Source organism: Corylus avellana, chromosome 4, assembly GCF_965113065.1.
Source record: "Corylus avellana chromosome 4, dhCorAvel1.hap1.2, whole genome shotgun sequence".
Classification (NCBI taxonomy): domain Eukaryota; kingdom Viridiplantae; phylum Streptophyta; class Magnoliopsida; order Fagales; family Betulaceae; genus Corylus; species Corylus avellana.
In genome coordinates, this window is record NC_142493.1 from 35,086,854 (window position 1) to 35,108,509 (window position 21,656).

Here is a 21,656-nt window from a genome sequence, read left to right on the forward strand (position 1 = left end):
GCCTTTTGTCTCTCTCGCTATCGCTCATTGTTAAGCCGTATCGATCTCTCACCAAACCTTATCTCGCATGGGAGATCGACGATTATCCCTCAGGTATCCTAATTTATAGGGTTTCTATTTGTTTCTAGGGTTTTGATTCTGAACCCTATTTTTTTGATCTTCAATAATCCGAGGGAACTTGGAGCTGAATAGCGCGAAAATCGAAGGTCTGCAAGTAATTCCTTTCACTGCTTTGTCGTATCATTTGAATCTTATTTTGTTTCTGGATTTAGTTTGTTTGGATTTAGGGTTTGGCCCTGTAATTTCTTGATTTTATTTTATCATTGAAAAAAAAAAATTGGGGAAATTCTTGTGTTTTGGGTCAGGGTTTTATAGTGGTTGAATTGGGATTGGTCTCTTGTTTTTCTTGGAGTTATATTTTTGATATATATAAAAAAAAAAAAAAAAACTAAATATGGCGGCTGGGAGGCATGGGGGTTATCGCGAAAACGAGTTCAGAGACCACGAGTCCAACTTTGAATTGTCAAGGAGGGATTTTTCTAATGCCAAGGAAGAGTATGATCGAATTAGGAACACTAACGGTATACGGGACATTGAAAAGGGCCGAGTTCAGGATGTAAGAGATAGGGGTAGGGTTAGGCAGAAGGATATTAAGGAGAGGGAAGTGATGAATGGTGGGTATAGATCAGCTTCAAGTAAGAGTGATTCGGGCAGCAGCGGAGGTGGTGGTAGTGGTGGTGTTCGTGGGCCGAAGCGATGTGGGTTTGTGGCCAGGGCCGTTGATAGGGAACCAGGTGAGTTGTCAAGTGAGTCTGACGATGCTATTGAATCTGAATCGCAGGTGAAGGATCCCAATGTATCGAAGGCGATGGATAATGGGGTTCGATCACCACCTCCCGAGAGGAAGAGGAAATTTTCACCTATAATTTGGGATAGAGATGATAAGGAAGTTAATAATTCAAGAAGTAGGCTGTCAACGACAGTGACAGCTCTTCCTCCTCCCCCAGCATTGCCAAAGGGATACCGTCGGTCGCCTAATGTTGTTCCAGATGCTGGTGTGCAACTATCTCCGATTAAGAATAGTAAAGATGAGAATTTGCTGCGATCTGCATCACCATTTAAGCCTCCTTTGGGACCTGGGTCAGGAGGGCATGTTGTGTCTGAGTCTCCAGTAGAGTTGTCTCCTGGATCGCCGAAGCAGCGGTGGAGTAATGATCAGGAAGCAGAGCAGCTGGAAGATGATGATTATGTGCCTACCCGGAATATATCATCTTCAAGATGGGCAGCTGGGAATAACTCTCCCATTGATGAAGGTGAGATTGTAGATGATGAGGAAGTGCATAAAAGGAGAAGGAAAATGCCTCCGGCAGAGTCATTGGGGGCCAGGGTGCTCAACAAGTCTTTGAGTCCAGAGCTGGGGGAGCTCAAGAGAGAAGGCTCTGAAAGATCTAGAGCTAAATCATCTGAATCTGATGAACGAGTGACCCGTGGTAGGTCTCTGAATCCGGATGATAATGCGGGTGGTGATTCAGAAAAGGATGACTGCATGGAGATTGATGATGAACGTGATAAAAATTATAGTAGTGGTAGCCAGTCGGATACTGATTCAGGGGATGAAGATGATTCTCGTGAGACACCAGAACCAGAACCTGCAGTGCCTCCACAAAGAAGCTTAAACATGCTTCAGGGTTGTAGGAGTGTTGATGAGTTTGAGAGACTTAACAGAATAGATGAAGGCACTTATGGCGTTGTATATAGAGCCAAAGATAAGAAGACTGATGACATTGTGGCTTTGAAGAAGGTAAAAATGGAGAAGGAAAAAGAAGGTTTCCCATTGACTTCTCTGAGGGAAATAAACATTCTTCTTTCTCTTCATCACCCGTCAATTGTAGATGTTAAAGAAGTGGTGGTGGGGAGTAGCCTCGATAGTATCTTTATGGTGATGGAGTACATGGAACATGACCTGAAAGGACTCATGGAGACAATGAAGCAGCCATTTAGTCAGAGTGAAGTGAAATGCCTAATGCTCCAGCTTTTGGAGGGTATTAAGTATCTTCATGGTAACTGGGTTCTTCATCGGGATTTGAAGACATCAAATCTGCTTTTGAATAATCGGGGTGAGTTGAAGATTTGCGACTTTGGCTTGGCTCGTCAATATGGGAGTCCATTGAAACCATATACTCATTTGGTGGTTACCCTTTGGTACAGGTGAGCTGCACTCGCATGTTTGCCTCCCATTTCCTTTTGCATAGAAGATGCATGTGGTCTTCTTGTTCATCATACACACTCAAAAAACCAACTTTAGGGTATTATTTAATGCATTATATTTCAAATAAAATGGTATAAGTTTCCAATTGCCCTCCTTAATTTATTCTCAAATAAAGCAAATGAAAGAAGGCATTGACTTTTTAAAGAAAGTAGAGGGTTAGTTAGGAAAGTTTTTAAAATAATGTCCGTGAGTTTTGAAAAGTGGACAATATTTTGGGACCTCCCAAAATGGGATGGATCAGAGATGACCAAGAATGTAGGATTGAGGGAGGTATACATCCTATTTCGAATAGTTACATTCTAAATTTGATGTTGTAGCTTCATCCATTTAATTTTTATTCATCTATTTCGAATTGTTATTCATTTTAGCTTCTTCTTCGTCTTCTTTCTTCATCTAAATCTTAGTTCACGTTGTGGTCAGTTTGTTGATTGTTCAACACATGATTCTTTCTGTGAACTTAATGAGCACACAACGTTGTGCTGTAGTACAACTTGAAACTAAACTTCTGGTGTTCTTTTGCCTAAAAAATAACTGCATGCTAATCACGTCAGGCATAATTTGATAGACTAACAACTGGTTACATCAGTATGCCTTGTTTTTTTGGCTTCAGATGGCTCTGTTCCATTTATTTATTTGTTTTTTTCCCTTAATTGATGTATTTATCCCTCCCTCCCTCCCTCTCTCTCTCTCTCTCTCTCTCTCTACACATAATTGGCTTTAGGATCAAGTAGTAAAATATTCTTTTATTTGTTTTGCAGGTCGCCTGAACTCCTATTGGGAGCAAAACAATATTCCACAGCAATTGACATGTGGTCGCTGGGTTGCATCATGGCTGAATTACTATCTAAGGAACCACTTTTTAACGGGAAAACTGAATTTGACCAACTTGACAAGGTAAATTAGACTAATTCCGCTTGTCCTTGGTTACTTTTAATTCTTTTATCTGTTAGGTTTTTATCATGACTTCATGACTTATACATTTTAAATGGTTGCAGATTTTTAGGATTCTTGGCACACCAAATGAGACAATCTGGCCTGGGTTCTCCAAGTTGCCTGGGGTCAAGATCAACTTTGTCAAGCATCAGTAAGTATTAGTGATAATCTATATCTAATTTCTCCCTTTCACCCTGATTATGCTGTTCTTATTTTTGTCACTGTTTTCCCAGGCTTCCAGCTTTTGGTGGTTCTGGTCTGGCTATCTGGCCTTCTATGGTGACACTTTCAGTTGCACAGTTCTACATGTTTTTATTAACCATTTATATATTCCTTTCAGGTATAACCTATTGCGTAAGAAATTCCCAGCTACATCATTCACAGGATCTCCTGTTCTCTCTGATTCTGGATTTGACTTGTTGAACAAACTTTTAACTTATGACCCCGAGAAGGCAAGTTACTACTCTTAAATGCATTGCCTAAGTTTGTTAATACTGGCACAGTGACACTTATTCAAGACATTTTGTGATGGGTGCAGCGAATTACAGCTGAAGCTGCGCTTAATCATGAATGGTTCCGTGAGGTTCCTCTTCCCAAGTCCAAAGAGTTTATGCCTACTTTTCCTGCTCAACATGCTCAAGACAGGTACTTGGACATAAACTAGGAATAGTCAGTGGTGTGAATTCTGATTGCATTATCTTTTATAATGCAATAGTTATAATTAATTGTGTTTCTTTCATGTTGTAACCAGACGTATGCGGAGAATAATGAAGAGTCCCGATCCTTTGGAAGAGCAGCGTAGAAAGGAGTTGCAAGGGCATTTGGGGACTGGTGGTGTGCTTGGCTAAGGGTAATGAATCTGCAGTGGCTTTGATCTCCATGATTTTGTTTTGCACAACACTGACTAGTGACATGGTTGAGGTGAGAGACGTGCATTGAAACGAAGTTACAAATACTGTTTGTCGGAAGATCATTCGTGCTGTTTTTTAGCAGGCACTATTTGTCAGTGATTTGGGTGGAGCCTTGTATTATTTGCCTCTTGCTGTCAACCAGATTTATTGCAGGTTAACTTTGTTCTCCAGCTTTGCCTCATCGGTGCTTGCACTGCAAGGTGTGGCATAATTGTCTTTTCTCTAGAAAGAAAGGGAAAAAAGTTTCATTTGAAACTTGTGTATGTAACATATCATCTTTGGTACATTGTAAACAGTTCTTTTTAAATTTGGTTTTGAATATTAGAGCAGTATGGATTTTCTGGCAACTGTCAGTTCTACCTTTTTTTTTTAATTATCACATTGTGTTTGCAAGAGACGGTTGGTTGGTGTGAAGTGGAGGGGATGCTCTTTGCTTTCCATTGACGAAGAAACTGACAGTAACCATAATACTTATGAAGGTAATTCATTCATTTGATGTCTTGGAATGTTTCCAGGGATTCATTCATTTGATGTCTATGGAATGTTTCCGGGGATCAGGATTATGCTTTCCATGAGGGATAATGCTTATGATGTGAGTATTGTACACGTATTTGGGTTTGTGCTGGTTTTGTTGCTGTAGTGGATGTTTCTTACCATTACTCAACTACGTGCATAAACTGTTGGTAGTGTGGTGTAATAGATGCATACTTTTATGTAGTGAACTCCTGGATATAGTTCTGTTTTTAGAATCCATGACTCTCTGTATGAACCCATTTCAGAGTTTATCGGACAGCAATAATGTAATGTTTAACAGATAATTTTTACATATTTCTGAAATATATCAGATGCTCTGTCTGTACTTTTTCCTGGGGAGGGGGAGGGAGGTGGGGGGGGTGGGGGTTATGGTTTGGTTCTCAATGTGCAGCTGCTTTCATTAAAGGCGTGCAGTTGCTAAGCTTCATAGCTTCTTAATAATGGATTTCGATCCTGAGATTAAGGTTTTGGATATTTGAAAATTGTCTTCATTGACTCTTATTTTTCAAGGTGTGCTTATTGGAAGAATTGGATAATAAGATGGTGGGCTTGCTATATGTGTCAAACTACACATAGTTGAAGATAACAAAAATTCTAAACATGCTTGCGTTTATTCAGGTTGAGGGCATCATTAGTCATTTTTAATTTGACATAACTGTAAATGCAACTAAATTATGGAGATCATGTTAGTCTATGCTGGAGAGCTTGAAAATGACCAACAGCTTGCTCGTCTACTCGAGGAATAAGCTCTTTTAACATATTTCCACTGTATCAGGGTCTCTTAGGTGTGAGGCCTTCTCACTGGTTGTGAGTGATGATTAGCTCCTTTTGCAATCCTGGCAAATTCAAGTTTCTTCACCCTATATTAGTTGGAAATTTCGCATTATTAGGTGATACCAAATAAGTTGCTTGTTTTTAAATATTTAGCTGCCCATTGTTGCTATGATGTTCCGTATTGTGATTTGCTGTTTCCTAAGCATGGATCTGTGCTCAATAGTAGTGACACCTCCTTTAGAAGGCATGGAAATGAACAAATTCTTGGATCTGTACCTTATTATTCTCTTTGTACTGATGGTGTGAGAAGATTCAAGCTTTAACTAGTCCCAGAATTTTTCATGACATTTGTCTGCGAATGTCACTGCAGTAACAAAGCAAGCAGGTTGAGGAGGTTACCTGTATACTCTGGAATTTATAGAACTTCAATTAGGTGTCCCTTCTGGCTTCCTGAAGGTACAATACAAACCTTTGTTTATCATATAGTGTTATATCAATATCAAGCTTTTTATATTTATTCTTTGTTAGTTTTATTTTGCTTTTTTGGGAGTCATCGAAAATCAACTCATACTTGTCAAATGGCGGCATGCTAATTTACTTCCAATTAGTTCTAGTTGTTGAATGAAAGGAAGGTCAGGGAATTGAGGGAGATTCTGTTCAGAATTTGATGCAACACATAACATGCTCTTGTTTTTTATTTTCACAAGTACTTCATTTTTATTTTTTGATAAACGAAATTTATCATGGTGGGATCTACACTGCATTCTTTAGGTGTACGGACTAATCAAGCTCCCACTGAATAGCTTTTTGCACTGATTTCTTTGTGTTTTTTTTAATATAGAAACAAATACTCTAATTAAGTTAAGCATCACGACAAGGTATCTTTACATATATAGACGTACATTATATTCAACGAATCAATGTGATGTTAAAGTTGACGTATGTGTCTGAATGCTAGGAATGATGTGGATTTCTCGAGGTAGGTAAATCTTTGAATATCAAATATATTAGTAACCTGTGGAACAAATAATGAAGCAGGAGATTATAGTTAAAATTCGATTATTCATGAGCAAATTTTCCTTTTGTTTTTGAGTAGGTGCAATTTAGCGCTACAAATTCTAAAGAACAGTCCTTTTTTCCTGGATTGCTGTTGGTTACCTTGCTGGGAATGATCAAATACTATTATTACCCATTGTACAAAGAAGTCTTATGTGATCCCCATCTTGTTCCTAGTTGCAGTTCTTTGCAAAAAATAAAAATAAAAAATTGTTCCCTGATGGGTGTAGTTCCCTAATGGGTGTATAACTTATCTTCTTCAGATTTCTTTGTCAGACCCTGTATGATATACTTTGTTTAGAGGTGTCCAGCTGTTATCTTTTAGATATACTTGTTTGTGTTGTATAATTGTATTATAGGTAGGTAGGGCTGGAAGAGTGGGCTTTCTGTATGGGAAAATTTTGGTAGTGTCCACTTTCCTTCGCTAGGCCAATATTAGGAGATTCATTAGGTATAAGCCGTATGGAAACATTTAATATTTTGTCGTATGTATGATAATGGGTGTAATGCTATATGCCATACATTTATCATACTTTGCTGATATGGCACACTGCCAATCATTTTTTGGACCTTATTTTTTAATTACATTAGGTTTGATCCAATTGGCACTGTGTCACACCAGCAAAGATAAAAGTGAGATAAAAGTGTGGTGTACAACATTTCCCTTTGTAATGGTTGTGCTGAATGAGGTTAAACAGGATCTTGGCTGGGTAGCTTTGCCCCTGTATTCAACTCATTCTGTTCATACATTTTGTGGAGGCCTGGTCGTAGTTGCTCCATTTGATCCTATCAACCTGTCAGGTCGGTGATGTTACAGCAGTAGCATTATTTGGCAGCCTGTTTGAATTAAGATCTAGAATCTGGCCCGGTGAGTGTTAAGTTTGTCTTACTGACCGTTGTAAGTATTTCAGGCAACCAACTGGAGATAAAAAAAAAATAAAAATTGTACCAATCATTCATGTAGATGGCCATGGATGGTTTATCAGGATTCAGGTTACGTGCAATGAGGGCATTAAATTGAATTTATGGTTCTTTTGGCTAAAAAGGTAGTAAGTTATAAGTTCTGGTTATAAAAGGAAAAAAAAAAAAGAGAGAAGGAATTCCAAGTCTTTTTATGGGGAGCACCAGCTCGATCTTGAAGGGTTTTTTTTTTTTTAAATTTATTTTTAAATTTTAAATTTTTAATTTTTTTTTTTAATTTTTTAAAATTTATTATCATTCACATTGACGTTGCTGTATATCTGTAACCCTTGCTCATTCATTGACCGATTGTTCGAGCCTTATCAAGAGCACAGGTTTGACGAACACTGATTCTCTGAGGTGGAAGCTGCCTTCTCAAATGTCTCTATGTATTGGCCTTTGTCACAGAAGGCAACAACGTGGTACATGTTAGAGCTTTGCTGGAGATTTGGGCCTTTAAAAGAACCGAGTCAGAAGGAGGTAGATATATCACGGGCTCTTATCCCAATCAGCAACATAAATTTCAAGTGACCACGTGACAAGGTTTGCTTGTTTCCTTCTCAGCAATTGTGTCATCTGCATTAATGGGAAAGAGACCCTGGAATCCGCCCATGTATATTCACAACAATTATACAATCCCTCTAGAAAGAACTCGGTTGCAATGTCCAGATTTCTTTTTTTGTTTGTTTGTTTTGCAATTAGTGGAGTTTCTCTGGCACCATTTTCATTTATCAACGCTTGTTATACATTGCCGTCGTCCCTTTTTCTCCTATTTCATAAGTGAAACGAGAAAGAGAGCTTAATTATCCGAAGATAATAAAATCTTCCTAAAACCTTGGGCCTCAAGAATAAAAACGTGAATTATATTTCACAATATAAAACATGATCAAAACCTAATAGAAGCCCAGTCTGGTCTGCGATGTGATGTGCTGAGTTGTATATGTTGTTGCTTGCAACTTAAAAAGAGACCGATACTCTGGCCCCACTGAACCGGTTACCTTCGTTGCATCAACCACATGAGATGAAATATTGACAGGTTCCAACAGAAGCTGGAGCTTTCTATGTGAAATAAGCACGTTCGATTTCCTGTTGCTGATGTGGTGTGAAGGAAAGAGCAACCATGGCGTAAAGGAAAATTCACTCTGAAGTGAAAACCACGGTCTTTCCGAGCAAAAAAGTAACCAAAGTGAGCTCAATAAAAAATATGGTGTTGATAAGACCTCTATCAACTGTCCATCCAAAAATCGTGATCCCTCCAGGATTGGTCTGCAAATATGTAACTGCAAAACCAAAGAAAGAAGTAACATCAGTTTCCTATACACACATGAACAAGGTCCACATTATAACAATGATGAATGGCTACATACTATATTTTCATCGTAGTGAGCTAATCTAATGTGGCTGTGTGCTTTTTATTTTAAGGGCCGATCCAAGGATTAATGAGCATTGTAGTGAAATGGAGGTGTAATAATAGATAGCATCACTCTATATTTATATACCAATATTTAGTGAGACGAGGAAAGTTTCCTATATGTGAAATAACAATTCTTTTGTATACTGAATTTTTAAAATGAAAGAAAGAAATTGCAAAAGAGTGATCCCGGACTAAAGATAATGTATAGGATATCATGATAAAAGTAAACCAGGGTAAACTTGATTTGATCTATAGGATGCTGCCTAGGAGAAAGCTTCATCAGACCAATGGTACTTGTATCGCTTATGATTTTTAGCTATGGAGATCTGAATCAGACATATCAAACAGTGATACATACAGGTTAAAATAAGAACCAAACTTGCCCCAATGACACTAATATGCATTTGAGTGGCATAAAACTAGAGGAGAAAAGAAGGGACTTCTTAGAGAAGGTAAGCATTTTTGTTGGAAACACAACCAGTTGAAGGTTAAAACCTTAAGTGAGCAAAGCTGTAAATAATGGGTAAAAAACATCTTTATGCATTTAGAGCAGATAATGAAGATCATCAGAATTTGTAGTTGCACAAGCAACTAGACATGGAGTAACAGGAAAACATTAAGCCTAAGAAAAGAAGTGCTACTACTGGAGCTAATGGATTGAGAAAGTTGATCTATAATGACTCAGGGAAAGCGTTAGCCATATATGGTGTTATTAGGTTGCTATGACACCATTTGTAACGATTTAAGAAAAACGCTAGCCATATTTGTGCTATCACTCAAAAAAGACTAATTATATTACAATTGAAGCTTCCAAAAATTACTTATAAAGCTCTAGTCTCACTTATAAAGAACCATATGAGACTTACCACTCATGAACATATTTATAATCCACTCACTTAATGTGGGGAATTCATCTTCCCAATGTAGGACTAACTTTCTAGGGTGTCACAATCTTCCCTACTCAAATCCCCGACTTCCTCAGGATCCATGTTATGCATGCTTCAATGCCATATGGTGTTACACTGTTACTTAGGTTACTATATTACTATTTGAAACGATTTAGAGAAAACATTAGTCGCATCTGTGTTATCATTCCAAAAAGAAAGCTACAACTGAAGCTCTCTAAAATTACTTGTAAAGGTCTGTTTGACCTAGTAAAGAACCAATATGAGACTTAACACTCATGGACACTTTTATAATCCACTCACTCAAAATGGGCAATCTATCTTTCCTATGTGAGACTAACTTTCTAGGTTGTCACAATCTCTCCCACTTAGATCGTTGACGCTCTCAGTTGCTCTAATATTATTTGTAACTAACCCAAGAAAAGCGTGAGCCACATTTTTACAACTGGAAAGGACTAATCAAACTAAAGCTCCCAAGAATCACTTATAAGGCACAATCTCACCTAGTAAGGAACCAATGAGAGACTTAGCACTCATGAACACTTGTATAATTTCACTCACTCAAAGTGGGCAATCCAACTTCCCAATGTAAGACTAACTTTCTAGGGTGTCACTGAAACATCTTTTATGGGTGGTAGTGATTATGGTGATAGTATTACAAATCAATAACTTTAGGTCTATGCTTGTCAGACAATAAGATCCAATCAAGAGTAAAAGAGCTTCGACAAGAAGCAGAGCTTTTGCTCCAAAAGTCCCCAAAGAGGGAAGAAAATCACCTAAAGATACTTCATGTGATTCAATGTATAAGGATGCGAAGATAAGCCTTAATCTTTTACATGTAGCTAAGAACTAAATAATTATAAGCAATTTTTTTATATTGCTTTGGTCTAGTAATCAGCGAAACCACTAAAAAAAATGTCTTATGCTTCTCAAGAAAATTCAAACTGAAAAATCTGCCTAAAATCTATGCTTTCATATGCTGAACTACCTAACACTGATGGCAGAAAATTATTACTGTAAACCAAGCAAATTTTTATCTGCTTAAGACTACTAGTAACAGAAGTTTCAGAACCATCCACATGTTGGAATCCATTTTCAGAAATAAGACATATGAATCAAATATTCTGTTGGTACATAGATGAGGGAACTTTGTCACTAATACCAAAAATGGTGTTGAAATGTCCAAGCAATATGTGTTTTCAGTAAGGCAAACAGTAAGCTGTTTTTTTGTAAGCAATATTTACTGTTAGCCCATTCCCCTCTTGAGCTAGAAATTACATACTCCCTTTGTATTAATATTAATATCTTACTCTTTCTTTTTGAGACATTCCAATATATGTGTCCTTTTTCTAAAAGTGTCAAGTTTTTACTTCTTCAATTTCTATATTATGACATGTTTTCAAAACCAAAAAAAAAGATTTTTATTAAAGCATGTGCAGTTAACATTAGAGTAAATTCTAGAAAATGGTTTGCATCCATATGCATTTATTGGTTGATTAGTTTCATGTTATATGATAGATCATGTCATGTGCCAGCAGTTATTACTGGAAGCAAAACTGCAAGAAACTCATTACCAAGTGTATGGGATGAGAAATTGCATCATGTGACTAATCTAATAATCATAAGTGTGATTTCTTAATCTTCGACTGATTAGAAGAAAACCAACATAAAGAGGAATAGATGTAATATTGAAACAAGATATGTGAATTCCATACCAAAGGCCTGTCTCTTGTGATACGAGGACATATAGGAAGCCAGTTGAGCATTTGTAGGAATCGGACCATAATCCAATGACTCCAAATCACTTTCAGAGTAATTTATTTCTATGGAGTTTAAATGAATCGCAGCCTCCAAGTTCCCCACATTATTGGAAACTCTGTTGCACGATGAATCTGTTGAACTGCATGCTAGAAAAGCATGCCATCTACTTGCAAGAGATGCAATGCCTTGAGCTCTATGTGAAATTTTTGTTGCTGCATGCAAGCAAAGAATAATCCCAACAACCTGAACAATCGTGGACACCTGGAAAGTTGAAGGAACAACACAACAAAAATTTAAGCTTGAATATGCGTTAATATAATGTTATAATGAAAATAAGAGAAATGATAGGGATCCAATGTGACCTAAGCACCGGCCAATTCCATTTAACATATACACCTTTTTCTGCATGAAAAGCTCATAGAGTGAAAAATAGTAACAAACTTACTGCAAAATCACCGCCATTTATTAAAGTGATTGCTCCACGATACGCTGTGATCTGCAGCAGGGTCACAAATTGGCTTGCTGTGACAACAAAGAACTCTAAAAGCAGATAGATTCGGAATCTGTGGCTTATCTTAGAGAGATGATGCCGCAAACGAGTGTGCTCCTCCATAAAAAGCAATACATCAGATTCTCTTTCCAAGAGCTTCCCATAATCATCAAAGTGGATAACTTGCAGATTGCAGACCAAGTGAAACAAAACGCTGGCTGATAGTGAGATCATACTCACATAAGTCCAGGATATAATCAAAGCTAATATAATGGCAACTGACTGCCACCATGATTCATGATGTACATATATTACGCGGATAACTTCACGTGCAGTCTTCAGAATGATACATGGCAGTCCCCAATAAATGAGCAAGCGTAAAGAACCCTATGAAAATAAATTATCTTAGTAAAACATAAATTAGAATTCTACGGCAACAAAACTGAAGAGGTAAATCTGGCTTCAAATTCACAGATGAGAAATCATCTGCAGCATACAAGTAGATTTATTCTTGATTTTGAAAATCTTTACAAAATAATGTAAGCAAGGAAAATGAAATGTTTAAAACAGAGTACATAACAACACATAAATAATAACTACAGATGAGTGCATGTCCTATGGACTTCGTTTGAAGATTTGAATAGAAAGGAAAACACAGTAATTTTTGCAAGCACATTATGTTCACACAATAAACGTCACTGCCATTTATATAATCCTGTCGATTTTCACCTATTGTTATACTTAAGCATTTCTCTTCTACAAAATTGGGAACAGACAAAAAAAAAAAAAAAAACTTTAATTGGCATTCAAACTCATTAGCATAGCCATCATCATAATTAAGGTTGATCGGGGGATACCAAAACTGCAAGGATGGCAAATTGGGTTCTCATATTGCTTAATTCAAAGCACAATTTCACACAAGCAAAAGCAGTATACAAACACAGAAGTTGCAACAAATGCTCACCCAAATCTGCTTGTCGTAATCGTCATGAAACCGTGCCATTTTGCCACTGAACCGGTCAACGAATAGGAACCTCCGGATCCCATACTTGCGACGATTGTGGGAAAGGCAGAGCAAAGAGACAGCGGCGAGGCACGCCTGCGAGGCCACGATTTCCAGCTCAAAACCCTTTATCTGGTACTCCTCGCAATCCGAACAGTCGGAGAGCTCGAGCACCACAACTGGGAGAGCCACACCTATGAGCAAGAAAGCAGCCCAAGACAGAGCGGAGCTCCACAACGACGACTGGTTGAACCCGAGGAAAGTGAGAAACTTTTCCAACTTCTTGAGGCTCTGCTCCAAATGAGTCTCTTCCTTTTGGCCTTCTTCTTCTTGTGGCCCTTGGCGCGTGTGGTTTTGGTTTGAGTTAAGGAGTGGGGTCTGGGCGGGAGGATTCTGTGTATGTACAACATGAAGATCAGCCATGAAATTAGTTCTTAATTCCAAGATTGGACTAAAACTGGTCGTTTTGGATGAGAAATGGCGGAGACCCAGTGAAGATCCTGGAATTGGGTGTTCGGATTTGCAAATATCTGGGGGTCAAAAGCAGACCAAACACAGGTGAATCGGTGATCTACCAGTTCCTCTTGTTCCTGAGCTAATAAAACATCACAAGGCGGAAAAGGGGTATTATATGAAAAGTATGACGTGTGCAACTCAGATCATTGAGGCTGTTTGAATTTTACGTCCTAAATGAGTTCTAGCCGTTGGATGATTGTACTTTCCTTTGTTGGTATTGACCACCAACGATAACTTGACTTAGGCAATGCGGAGGTTTTCTATGCACAACCGTTGGATTTAAAGGGAACATGAGTGTTTGGTTGGTGGCGTAGTAGTTGATCATTATTTATGGTTTTCGGGAGTTTGCTTCTGACATCGTACCTCCAAAACTAGACTTTGGGAATCGCCTTTGCTTTTAAGTTTGTCCAGCTTTTGCAATATAAAATTGTTATTAAATGACGAGAAACAAACAGACAAATGTTACCTACAAAAAGATTATATATATATATATATATATATATATATATGCTAAATACTTCCATAGAGTTTGATAACTTTTTTTTTTTTAATTTTTTATTTTTATTACAAAAGATACTTTGTTTTGATAAATGATCAAGTAGTCCCTCCATCAGTTGACCGTTAGTTAAACTAACGAAATTCAACTTAGACCAATCAGATATTAACACGTAGTACCTACTTAATTTTTTTTAAAATTAAAAAAATGCATTTTTTTAAAAAATAAAATAAAAGAAAAAAAAATTGGGGGTGAACGAAACCACCCACAGTGGATACTGGTGGCACCCCCAACCACCATTGGAGATGGTTTCGGCCACCTCCTAAGCTCCATGTGGGTGGCCGAGCCACCCCCAGCACCCATTGGGGGTGGCCGAAGCCACCCCCATCCGGCCAGATGGGGGTGGCCTAGCCACCCCCATGGCCAAAAGGGGTGGCTCAAATGGCCAAGGGGAGCCACCCCAAATTTTTTTTCTTTTTGTTTTGTTTTTTTTTAAAAAAAAAAAATTAAGTAGGTGCTACGTGTCAAAATTTGATTGATCCACGTGAAATTCCGTTAGATCAACTAACGGTCAACTGACGGAGGGACTAACTTGATCATTTATCAAAACCATAGGGACCTCTTGTGATAAAAACTAAACCCCAGAAGAAAAAAAATAAAGTTATCAAATTTCAGGGAGTATTAAGTATTTAATCCTGGCAGATTTATGAGTATTCAAACAGAATGAATGAGGCATTATTTACTTTTAATGTATTTTATTAATTATTAATTTGCTATTTTTATTCGATATAAACTTTCATGATACAAAGTACACGAAAAAAAAAAAAAAAAAAAAAATTAATGATTCGTACTACCCTACCAAATTATACATCAAGAAGTTAGAGATCTTTCCTTTTAAAACGGAGAAAAGTAGTGCTTTTATGCTCTACCAGAAAGCCGGCAGTGATCCTAACAGAGAAGGATATTCTCACCCCTCTTGTTTAGGCAAGGAAGCTGTTCTTGCAACCTTTTTTTTCTTTTCCTTTTTTGTTTTTTTTTTTACAAAATATAACAGGAAATCCAAATTAGGGGTTAGTGAATCCAGCTAACTTGTTATTGGCAAAGAGTATAAATCATATTTAATTGTGATTAAGCTTTTGGATAATTGGAGCAACTCACCTTCAATTCAAAGGAAAAAGAAAAAAAGAAAAGAAACACATGAGGTTGAGCATTGGATTGGTTGATTCAACCAGTCTCAATCCATTTTTCGGATGAGCTTGTATCAAATTTGTTGGATAGTGATCCCACATGATATAGGAGTAAATGTTTGAATCTTGTCTCTATAATTTAATTTTTATTTTAATTAAATATTTTACATGAAAGAGAGTATTAGAATATTAATTAAATAATTAAATAAATTTTTTTGTATTAACTCAACTTTTTGGGATGGACGGTGATTTAACACAAATTAACACCCAAAATTCCCCTTTGAAATCAGCTTAATAGGTTGAAAAGCACCCTAACAAACAAGGATATCCCTACCCCTCTTCAAGAAAAGCATAACAAAACCATTAGTCTTGCTCCTACATTCTTTTTTTCACTTGGTTGTGTGCCACAGTGCCAGTGCCATAACTGTCTTTGTGCATTTTCCAAAATCTTGTAAGTACAGAATTGTTGGGAATATGATTCTCTTGATTTCAAATGAAACGGATAGTATTGGTGAACATGATCTTGTCCTCATAGTAGTTTCCAAAACACAAGCTAAAATGATGTACTTATAATGTTGAATATAATATTCATAAGGGGCTCCTACATTTACAGGCTTTTGACAAAGCAATAGTAAAGCAACAAAGATGGCTAACTACAAGATGAGAGGACCTAGGAAACCTTCGCACCGGCTAAAGTCATCAAATAGAGATGCTATTGGGGATTCCACGACCAGTGACTCCAGGCCCGGAAGAGGGAAGAAGCAGTTCATATGGGGGAACGCCTGCACCACTTCTAGTTTTAAGACGAGTGTCTTTATTTCTTTCATTTATTATCTCCTCTATCTCCTCTAGTCTAGCAGAGAATTTATTGAACATTTTCAAAACTTCATGATCATTGATCCAATGGCTGTGTAGCAGGTTCATCTGACCCAAGTACTCTTCATCTGCAGAGTGAGTCGACAGAGTGTCTTGAACTGCCATTACCTTGGTCGCTTGGAGTTTCGTGGGCAAGGAAGACAGGAAAGTATGCTGAGGGTTTAGAATAAACTTGTCATAATCAGAGTCATTTTCTTGTGGAATGAGTCTTCTCAAAAGGGTAGGACGGTTAGGGACATATCCTCCAAAAGGGTACTGCCCAAAGTTGATAGCTGCATGCTGACCAGAAGCAATCCAAATCATTATGGTAAGAATACCATGTAAGTCCTCCTTGGTATTCAGTTTAGGCCACCAGGGCTCATTCCTTTTGTCATGGTGACCCTTCTTCTTGATTTCATCCCACCAGGCTTGAAGCTCAAGATCAGATGTGACAGAATTTGGCTCACTGTAGAAATGGTTGACATAAGTTTCTACCCATTCTTGAATTGCCGACCATATGAGGAGGCCATCTGCGGCATAAGGGTAGTCTTCAATTACAAGTCTCACACCACAGGGCATCGAAGGATCCTCCACTGCCATGCCCCTGAAATCAAGACAAGCATTAACTATATTGTTTCTTTTGTCAAATCACCAATTGTCCAAAAAACTTAAGCTCTAACACTTCTCACGTGTGGTCTCAAATTCTTTCTTAATAAGCAAGGCCCAATGCATAAAGTATTTAATTGAAATGAGAAGTGAATTATGGTGACATTGTTCGAACTCATAATCTCTGGCTCAAATACAATGCTAAATTAGTAAATCACCAATTATCCAAAAATTATAAGTTGCTAAGTAGAGAGTGCTTTTTTTTTTTTTTAATGTCGGGGAACCTCTCCAAGGCAAGGCCCTTCGAACCCACCCATACAGAGTAAACTCGGGTCCCGTGCACCGCATCCTCGGAAGTTTCCTTACACAAAACTGGTTAAATCGCTAGTTTTTCACCAGGGGTGTGGCCCCAAAGGATTGTTTGCATCCATGAGATGTTGAACCTTAGACCTTGAAAGGATGATACCTCAAGACCAAGGCCTCCACCACTTGGGCCAACCCTTTAGAGTTTGATAGGAAGAGATGGATTTAATCATTTAATTTTATATTCTAACATGCTCTACTAGAAGGCCGAAAGTGATCCTAAGGTAGACAAACTATGGAAATAGTGATGATACGTTGAGACTAAGCCACTAGAGGGGAGGGGGAATTTAAATGAGCCGAAGAATTTAGTGTTTTAATGTATTCATTGCATTAGAACCCTACCTCCGAATAAGATCTGCTGGCAATGCATCAATGTCAAACCGCCACAAACTCTTGTAGGCTGCAGAGCTGAGCTCCATGGCATACTTTCCTGGACTGAAAGAAGCCTCAATTATTCCCCCTCCATTTATTAAACTTTGCCGTGCGAGTGCATTAATTTCTAGTGTGTAGCGCATATGAGGGTGGAGCAGCTTGTAAATGGGGTGCATTGAACTGAGCTGCCTATGAGTTGCAATTATATAAGGCTCCATGGAAGCATGAGTCCTCAACCTGAACACAAAAATCACCAACAGATTTAGCTGTCTTCATATGTTATCTTACTTTATGAAGCATGTAAAGAATCTGTGTGAATGCAGCATTTCTTTTGTCTGACCAAGGTTTCTAATTCCGATAATAACATCAGTTCTACTTCTACAATAGGCTCCTGCATAATCTCAATTTGATCAAACTTAGTTTGATACAGTATAATCTAAAACTATGTAGATTTCATCTTTTTACCAATGATTCACTAGTTGATGGACACCAGCATCATTTGAGCAAACATGAGCTTTGGCTAGCTTCCAGGTCCAATGTGTGGTAGCACCATGCCCGTGAGTGTAAACATGTTTATTTCGAGGTGAGGAAGGCGTTGGGGGAAGTGAAAGCTCGATAGCTATAGGCCTCAGAAAACCAGTCTTGGTATAGAAAAAAACTGTCCTAGAAGCATAAGATTTCCTGTTAGGCAAAGAGTTAATCTTCTTGACGAAAGGCAAAAGCATGTCATGGTAGTCGAGTATAAACAGTCTCTTGTCCTCAATAGCCTGTATTGTCAGATGTTTTAGAGGCAGAGTTAGAGAGGCAGAAGAGGCAGAGATATATTTATATATAGAAAGAAATGCTTCCATAGAAAAAAAATGTTAAACTCAGTTTTGGATTTCTGAAACCATTGTTGGCTCAGTCTTTCAAAAAGTAAAGGAGCGAAATAATGAAAAAGAAAATAATGCAGCTTACTGGCTCAATCTTTTGCTTTGAGCTTAAGGAGAAATGTGAAAGACCAATTATAGTAAAAAAGTTTGGTAAAACACTAGAAATATAAAGACAAAAATTACAGGATAGATATGCCCTGATTGACAAATTCATGTTTGTTTTTATCACATTTTAGGTGTGCTAGAAATATGAAGTTGTTAAGGATAAAGTTAGGCACCTTGGCAAACAGAAAACAGAAGACACAAATGAATATCAAAATATCCTTTTTTCTTCTGAGTCAAAAATAATGGCCATGCCTCTTTCTACGAAATGAACCATCATATACAAGAAAGAGGAGAGTATACAAATCCAGATATCATAAAGCAAGCAGATGTCAATACCTTTTCCACACTCAGTCCATTGAGTTCTTGCTCTATCAATTCTTTTGTGAGGGCCGACTCTGGAGGGCCGTAGACAGCAGGGTCTAGCTTGCTGAGAATTGGAAATTCCTGCAAATACTTCAATCTTAAAGACTCCCTGTAAACAACTGATAAACATAAATTATATAAGATAACAGATAACGGGCTGTTATAGTATTACCTTCAAAACCTCAATGTTCACCGGATTGACCCCAGCTAAAGCCTGACGTGCAAACTCATTGTCTCGCAACCAAGCAAATCTATCTCCTGGATACAGTAACCGCATAAGGTGCAAGAAAAATAAATGACGTTTCTTTTCTTTTCTCTTCTGTGATGTAATTGTAAGATACAAGCCTAAGTACAAATTGTTTACTTACGAAACTAGAAAGAAGACACAGGTAGAAGAACAAGCATACTAACTTTTTATAATGGCTGGGGTTTCATACTTCCACAACGTTTGGCCAATGCTCATGACCTGTTTCACAATCTTGCCCACTAACAGCTTCTCAATTATATCTTTATTTTCGTCGTCTTTCAAGAGAAAACCATCATTATATAGCTTATCAATATCAGAAAAGCACTTAAAAGGGATGTCCGAACTCGACAATGAAGCAGCAATAGATGGTATAAGATTGTGAAGCACAGCCTTCAACCTTCCTGCCGAGAAAGTATTCTGCTTAATCTCTTCAAAAGTTTCATCCCGAGGAACATACACTGGATGGGGCTTTTCGATCCTGGTCTCAGAAAGTGGATCTATTTCATTTCCACCCAAGTCAACACGCACATCATTAATATTAACTAAAGGAGAAAATGCACCACAAAAACATTGCACAGTAACATTAAGGGTCAGTTTGGGTTTGCGATTTCAAAATGTTGGATTTGCAAACACCAATTTTTCTACATTTTCAAATGATAACTTTTTGAAATCACATAATTTAATTTGCGAAATTACAATACCAAGCACACACTAAAGAATAGCATACCTGACTTTGTTGGAGGCCGGCCAGTTCTACAGCGCCTTGGATAAGGCCTCTCCTCAACACCCAGAACAGGCCTAGCAAGATCTTCATCCTTGTCCGGATTACCCAAATCATTATAAAGATCATAATCATAAATCCTATCATGTGGCTTTCTCTCACCCTTCCCATTTCCCCGAATGCTCAACAAGTCTTCACGTCGAAGATCTTTTATGCCGGGTGGTGTTTGTGATGGTAAGTATGCCTGTCAACAACAATGTGATTATTTCATGTGAGCATTGGCTAAGCGAAACCATTAATTGAAGAATTTGTTAAAAAACAAGAGCTTTACAGATTACACAATTCTCACTTGATTTTTGAAGATAATTCTACTTTCAGGATTATCTTTCCGCGAATGGATCCATGTATTGGCTGGGAAGAAGATGGGGCCTTCATCAAAGCCATGAATGACAATCTCCAGCAAGTAGAACTCCTTGTTGTGAAGATTTGTAACGAGAATAGCCCCAGGACACCCAAAGTCATGAGGGACAGTGAAATTAGCAGCATATTCAACAATGTGTGGATTGCTCAATGGCCTCGTCAACCATCCTCTTACAGAGGACTCCACACTCTTTCCTGAATTGGTAACTGTAAAAAGCAGCAACTAATTTTAGGAAAGAAAGAAACAGAACCCTCTATTCCATTGACAAACCCAAAAAAGAAGAATGGCATATAACATTAATATCCTATTTTTTTGTGGAAAAAAAGAAAAAAAGAAAGAGAAAAACCAGCATTTCTGCATTAAAGTAGCAATACTGTTCTCCTTCAAAAAAACCAATGAAAAGCTACTAAGAATTAGAACCACGGATCCCTCGTATAGAAGATGGGCGAGTATAAACTGTTAAAAATTTAGGACTTTCAAACATGTGATGAACATAAACCAAAAGTTAGTCAAAAAAATTAGACTATTAAATACAGATAAACACATGTCACACTGACACAGAGCTTTCTTCCCCTTTTACTTTTCTTCACAACATATTGTTGCATGAAAATCCTCCACAACCAATACCCATGAAAGAAATCACAACATTGATGATCACTATCCCCCCAGAAAATGCTTTACTTAAAACAAAAACTAACCGGGATCAATCTCTTCGCTTATGAGGTGAATGAGAATCCCCTGGCCAAACCCGTTGACAAAGAACTCCCACTGGTCCTCTATCTTCTCCGTCAGCTTCTCCTTCATCTTCTTCCTCACCGTCACCGTTGCCCTCACTTCGATTCCTCCTCCCGAAGACAACAAAGACCCATTAGTACTCTCTTTGCTCTCCAATGGACTCGCAGCCTCCAAAGCCTTGTCCCCTGTACTGCTTATCACTGCCCGGATTGACCCGTTCCCTTTCACCCGTACCCGGGCTCTGGGGCTTTCTCCGGAGATCGCCGGCGTTCGCCGGAAGACCCCTCTGGAGATGTCAGACTTCGAAGGACCGGCTGGCTTGACCGCCGTGAGCATTTCTCCCTGCGTGTAAAAACTCTTTGACTCGTAGTTGCTGAGATACTATATGAAAAAGAGGACGTTGATTGATATTGCCAAGGAGGGGTGAAACGGCGTCGTGTGATTCTCTGGTGTAGTGGTGTTGTTTATTTACTTCCCTTTACAGAAGTAGTTGGTGGGAGTGACGACAGTGGACGAGGTTTTTTGTAGGTGTCCGATCAGCTCTGGTAGGGAAATGCAACGAGACTCGCGAACATGGGAGCGTGCACGAACGTTCCAATGCTTTGGGTGGAAAGTGCTGTGCATGGACGATGATCTACGTGGTTTTTTAGAATGCGTTTGAAACGCGCTTGTGGAGAAGCGTGTGACTTGCGAAAATAGCAAATGCTAGTTGCAAGAAAAAGTCGCCAGCGTGTAAAATGTGCAAGAAAAATTATCCAAAAACTAAAAAAGAAAGACCTCAATACCA

General features: G+C 38.2%; 3 protein-coding genes across 10 annotated transcripts; 1 reads left to right on the plus strand and 2 right to left on the minus strand.

The window, feature by feature from the left end:
- On the plus strand, positions 1 to 8,125 carry LOC132180089 (Protein kinase superfamily protein). 8 transcript variants are annotated; one of them, XM_059592943.2, is made up of 9 exons: positions 1 to 214; positions 842 to 2,208; positions 3,028 to 3,163; positions 3,265 to 3,353; positions 3,543 to 3,654; positions 3,741 to 3,847; positions 3,954 to 4,592; positions 5,792 to 5,877; positions 6,518 to 8,125. In XM_059592943.2, the coding sequence occupies exons 2-7, from the start codon at positions 869 to 871 to the stop codon at positions 4,048 to 4,050; spliced, it is 1,881 nt and encodes a 626-aa protein (XP_059448926.2). In that variant the 5' UTR covers positions 1 to 214; positions 842 to 868; the 3' UTR covers positions 4,051 to 4,592; positions 5,792 to 5,877; positions 6,518 to 8,125. The 8 variants fall into 8 exon arrangements, with proteins under 8 accessions (XP_059448926.2, XP_059448928.2, XP_059448924.2 ...); XM_059592945.2 differs by having other exon boundaries at positions 1 to 206; XM_059592941.2 differs by lacking the exon at positions 1 to 214 and having other exon boundaries at positions 223 to 2,208; positions 3,954 to 4,123; positions 4,196 to 4,592.
- A 95-nt stretch (positions 8,126 to 8,220) lies between these two features.
- On the minus strand, positions 8,221 to 13,588 carry LOC132180091 (zinc finger CONSTANS-like protein (DUF3537)). Its single transcript, XM_059592947.2, has 4 exons — positions 12,972 to 13,588; positions 11,963 to 12,394; positions 11,472 to 11,778; positions 8,221 to 8,717 (listed from the first exon to the last, which is right to left on the minus strand). The coding sequence occupies exons 1-4, from the start codon at positions 13,431 to 13,433 to the stop codon at positions 8,575 to 8,577; spliced, it is 1,344 nt and encodes a 447-aa protein (XP_059448930.1). The 5' UTR covers positions 13,434 to 13,588; the 3' UTR covers positions 8,221 to 8,574.
- Positions 13,589 to 15,717: 2,129 nt separating this feature from the next.
- On the minus strand, positions 15,718 to 21,341 carry LOX6 (PLAT/LH2 domain-containing lipoxygenase family protein). The gene is made up of 9 exons (XM_059591458.2): positions 20,833 to 21,341; positions 20,063 to 20,340; positions 19,720 to 19,957; positions 19,157 to 19,489; positions 18,918 to 19,003; positions 18,719 to 18,826; positions 17,871 to 18,172; positions 17,376 to 17,642; positions 15,718 to 16,668 (listed from the first exon to the last, which is right to left on the minus strand). Exons 1-9 carry the CDS (start codon positions 21,203 to 21,205, stop codon positions 15,909 to 15,911), a joined length of 2,745 nt encoding a protein of 914 aa, XP_059447441.1. The 5' UTR covers positions 21,206 to 21,341; the 3' UTR covers positions 15,718 to 15,908.
- Positions 21,342 to 21,656: the final 315 nt, after the last annotated feature.

Excerpts from the sequence above, each read along its gene's own strand:
- LOC132180091 (XM_059592947.2), bottom strand. The coding sequence starts at position 13,433 with ATGGCTGATCTTCATGTTGTACATACACAGAATCCTCCCGCCCAGACC. Across the intron at positions 12,395-12,971 it reads ATTACGACAAGCAGATTTGG|GGTTCTTTACGCTTGCTCAT; the intron begins GTGAGCATTTGT and ends TTATTTTCATAG. Across the intron at positions 8,718-11,471 it reads TCACAAGAGACAGGCCTTTG|TTACATATTTGCAGACCAAT; the intron begins GTATGGAATTCA and ends TTGGTTTTGCAG.
- LOX6 (XM_059591458.2), bottom strand. The coding sequence starts at position 21,205 with ATGCTCACGGCGGTCAAGCCAGCCGGTCCTTCGAAGTCTGACATCTCC. Across the intron at positions 19,958-20,062 it reads GAATTATCTTCAAAAATCAA|GCATACTTACCATCACAAAC; the intron begins GTGAGAATTGTG and ends TGTTGTTGACAG. Across the intron at positions 18,827-18,917 it reads TGAACATTGAGGTTTTGAAG|GAATTTCCAATTCTCAGCAA; the intron begins GTAATACTATAA and ends AAGTATTTGCAG.
- LOC132180089 (XM_059592937.2), top strand. The coding sequence starts at position 455 with ATGGCGGCTGGGAGGCATGGGGGTTATCGCGAAAACGAGTTCAGAGAC. Across the intron at positions 3,164-3,264 it reads AATTTGACCAACTTGACAAG|ATTTTTAGGATTCTTGGCAC; the intron begins GTAAATTAGACT and ends AAATGGTTGCAG. Across the intron at positions 3,848-3,953 it reads GCTCAACATGCTCAAGACAG|ACGTATGCGGAGAATAATGA; the intron begins GTACTTGGACAT and ends TGTTGTAACCAG.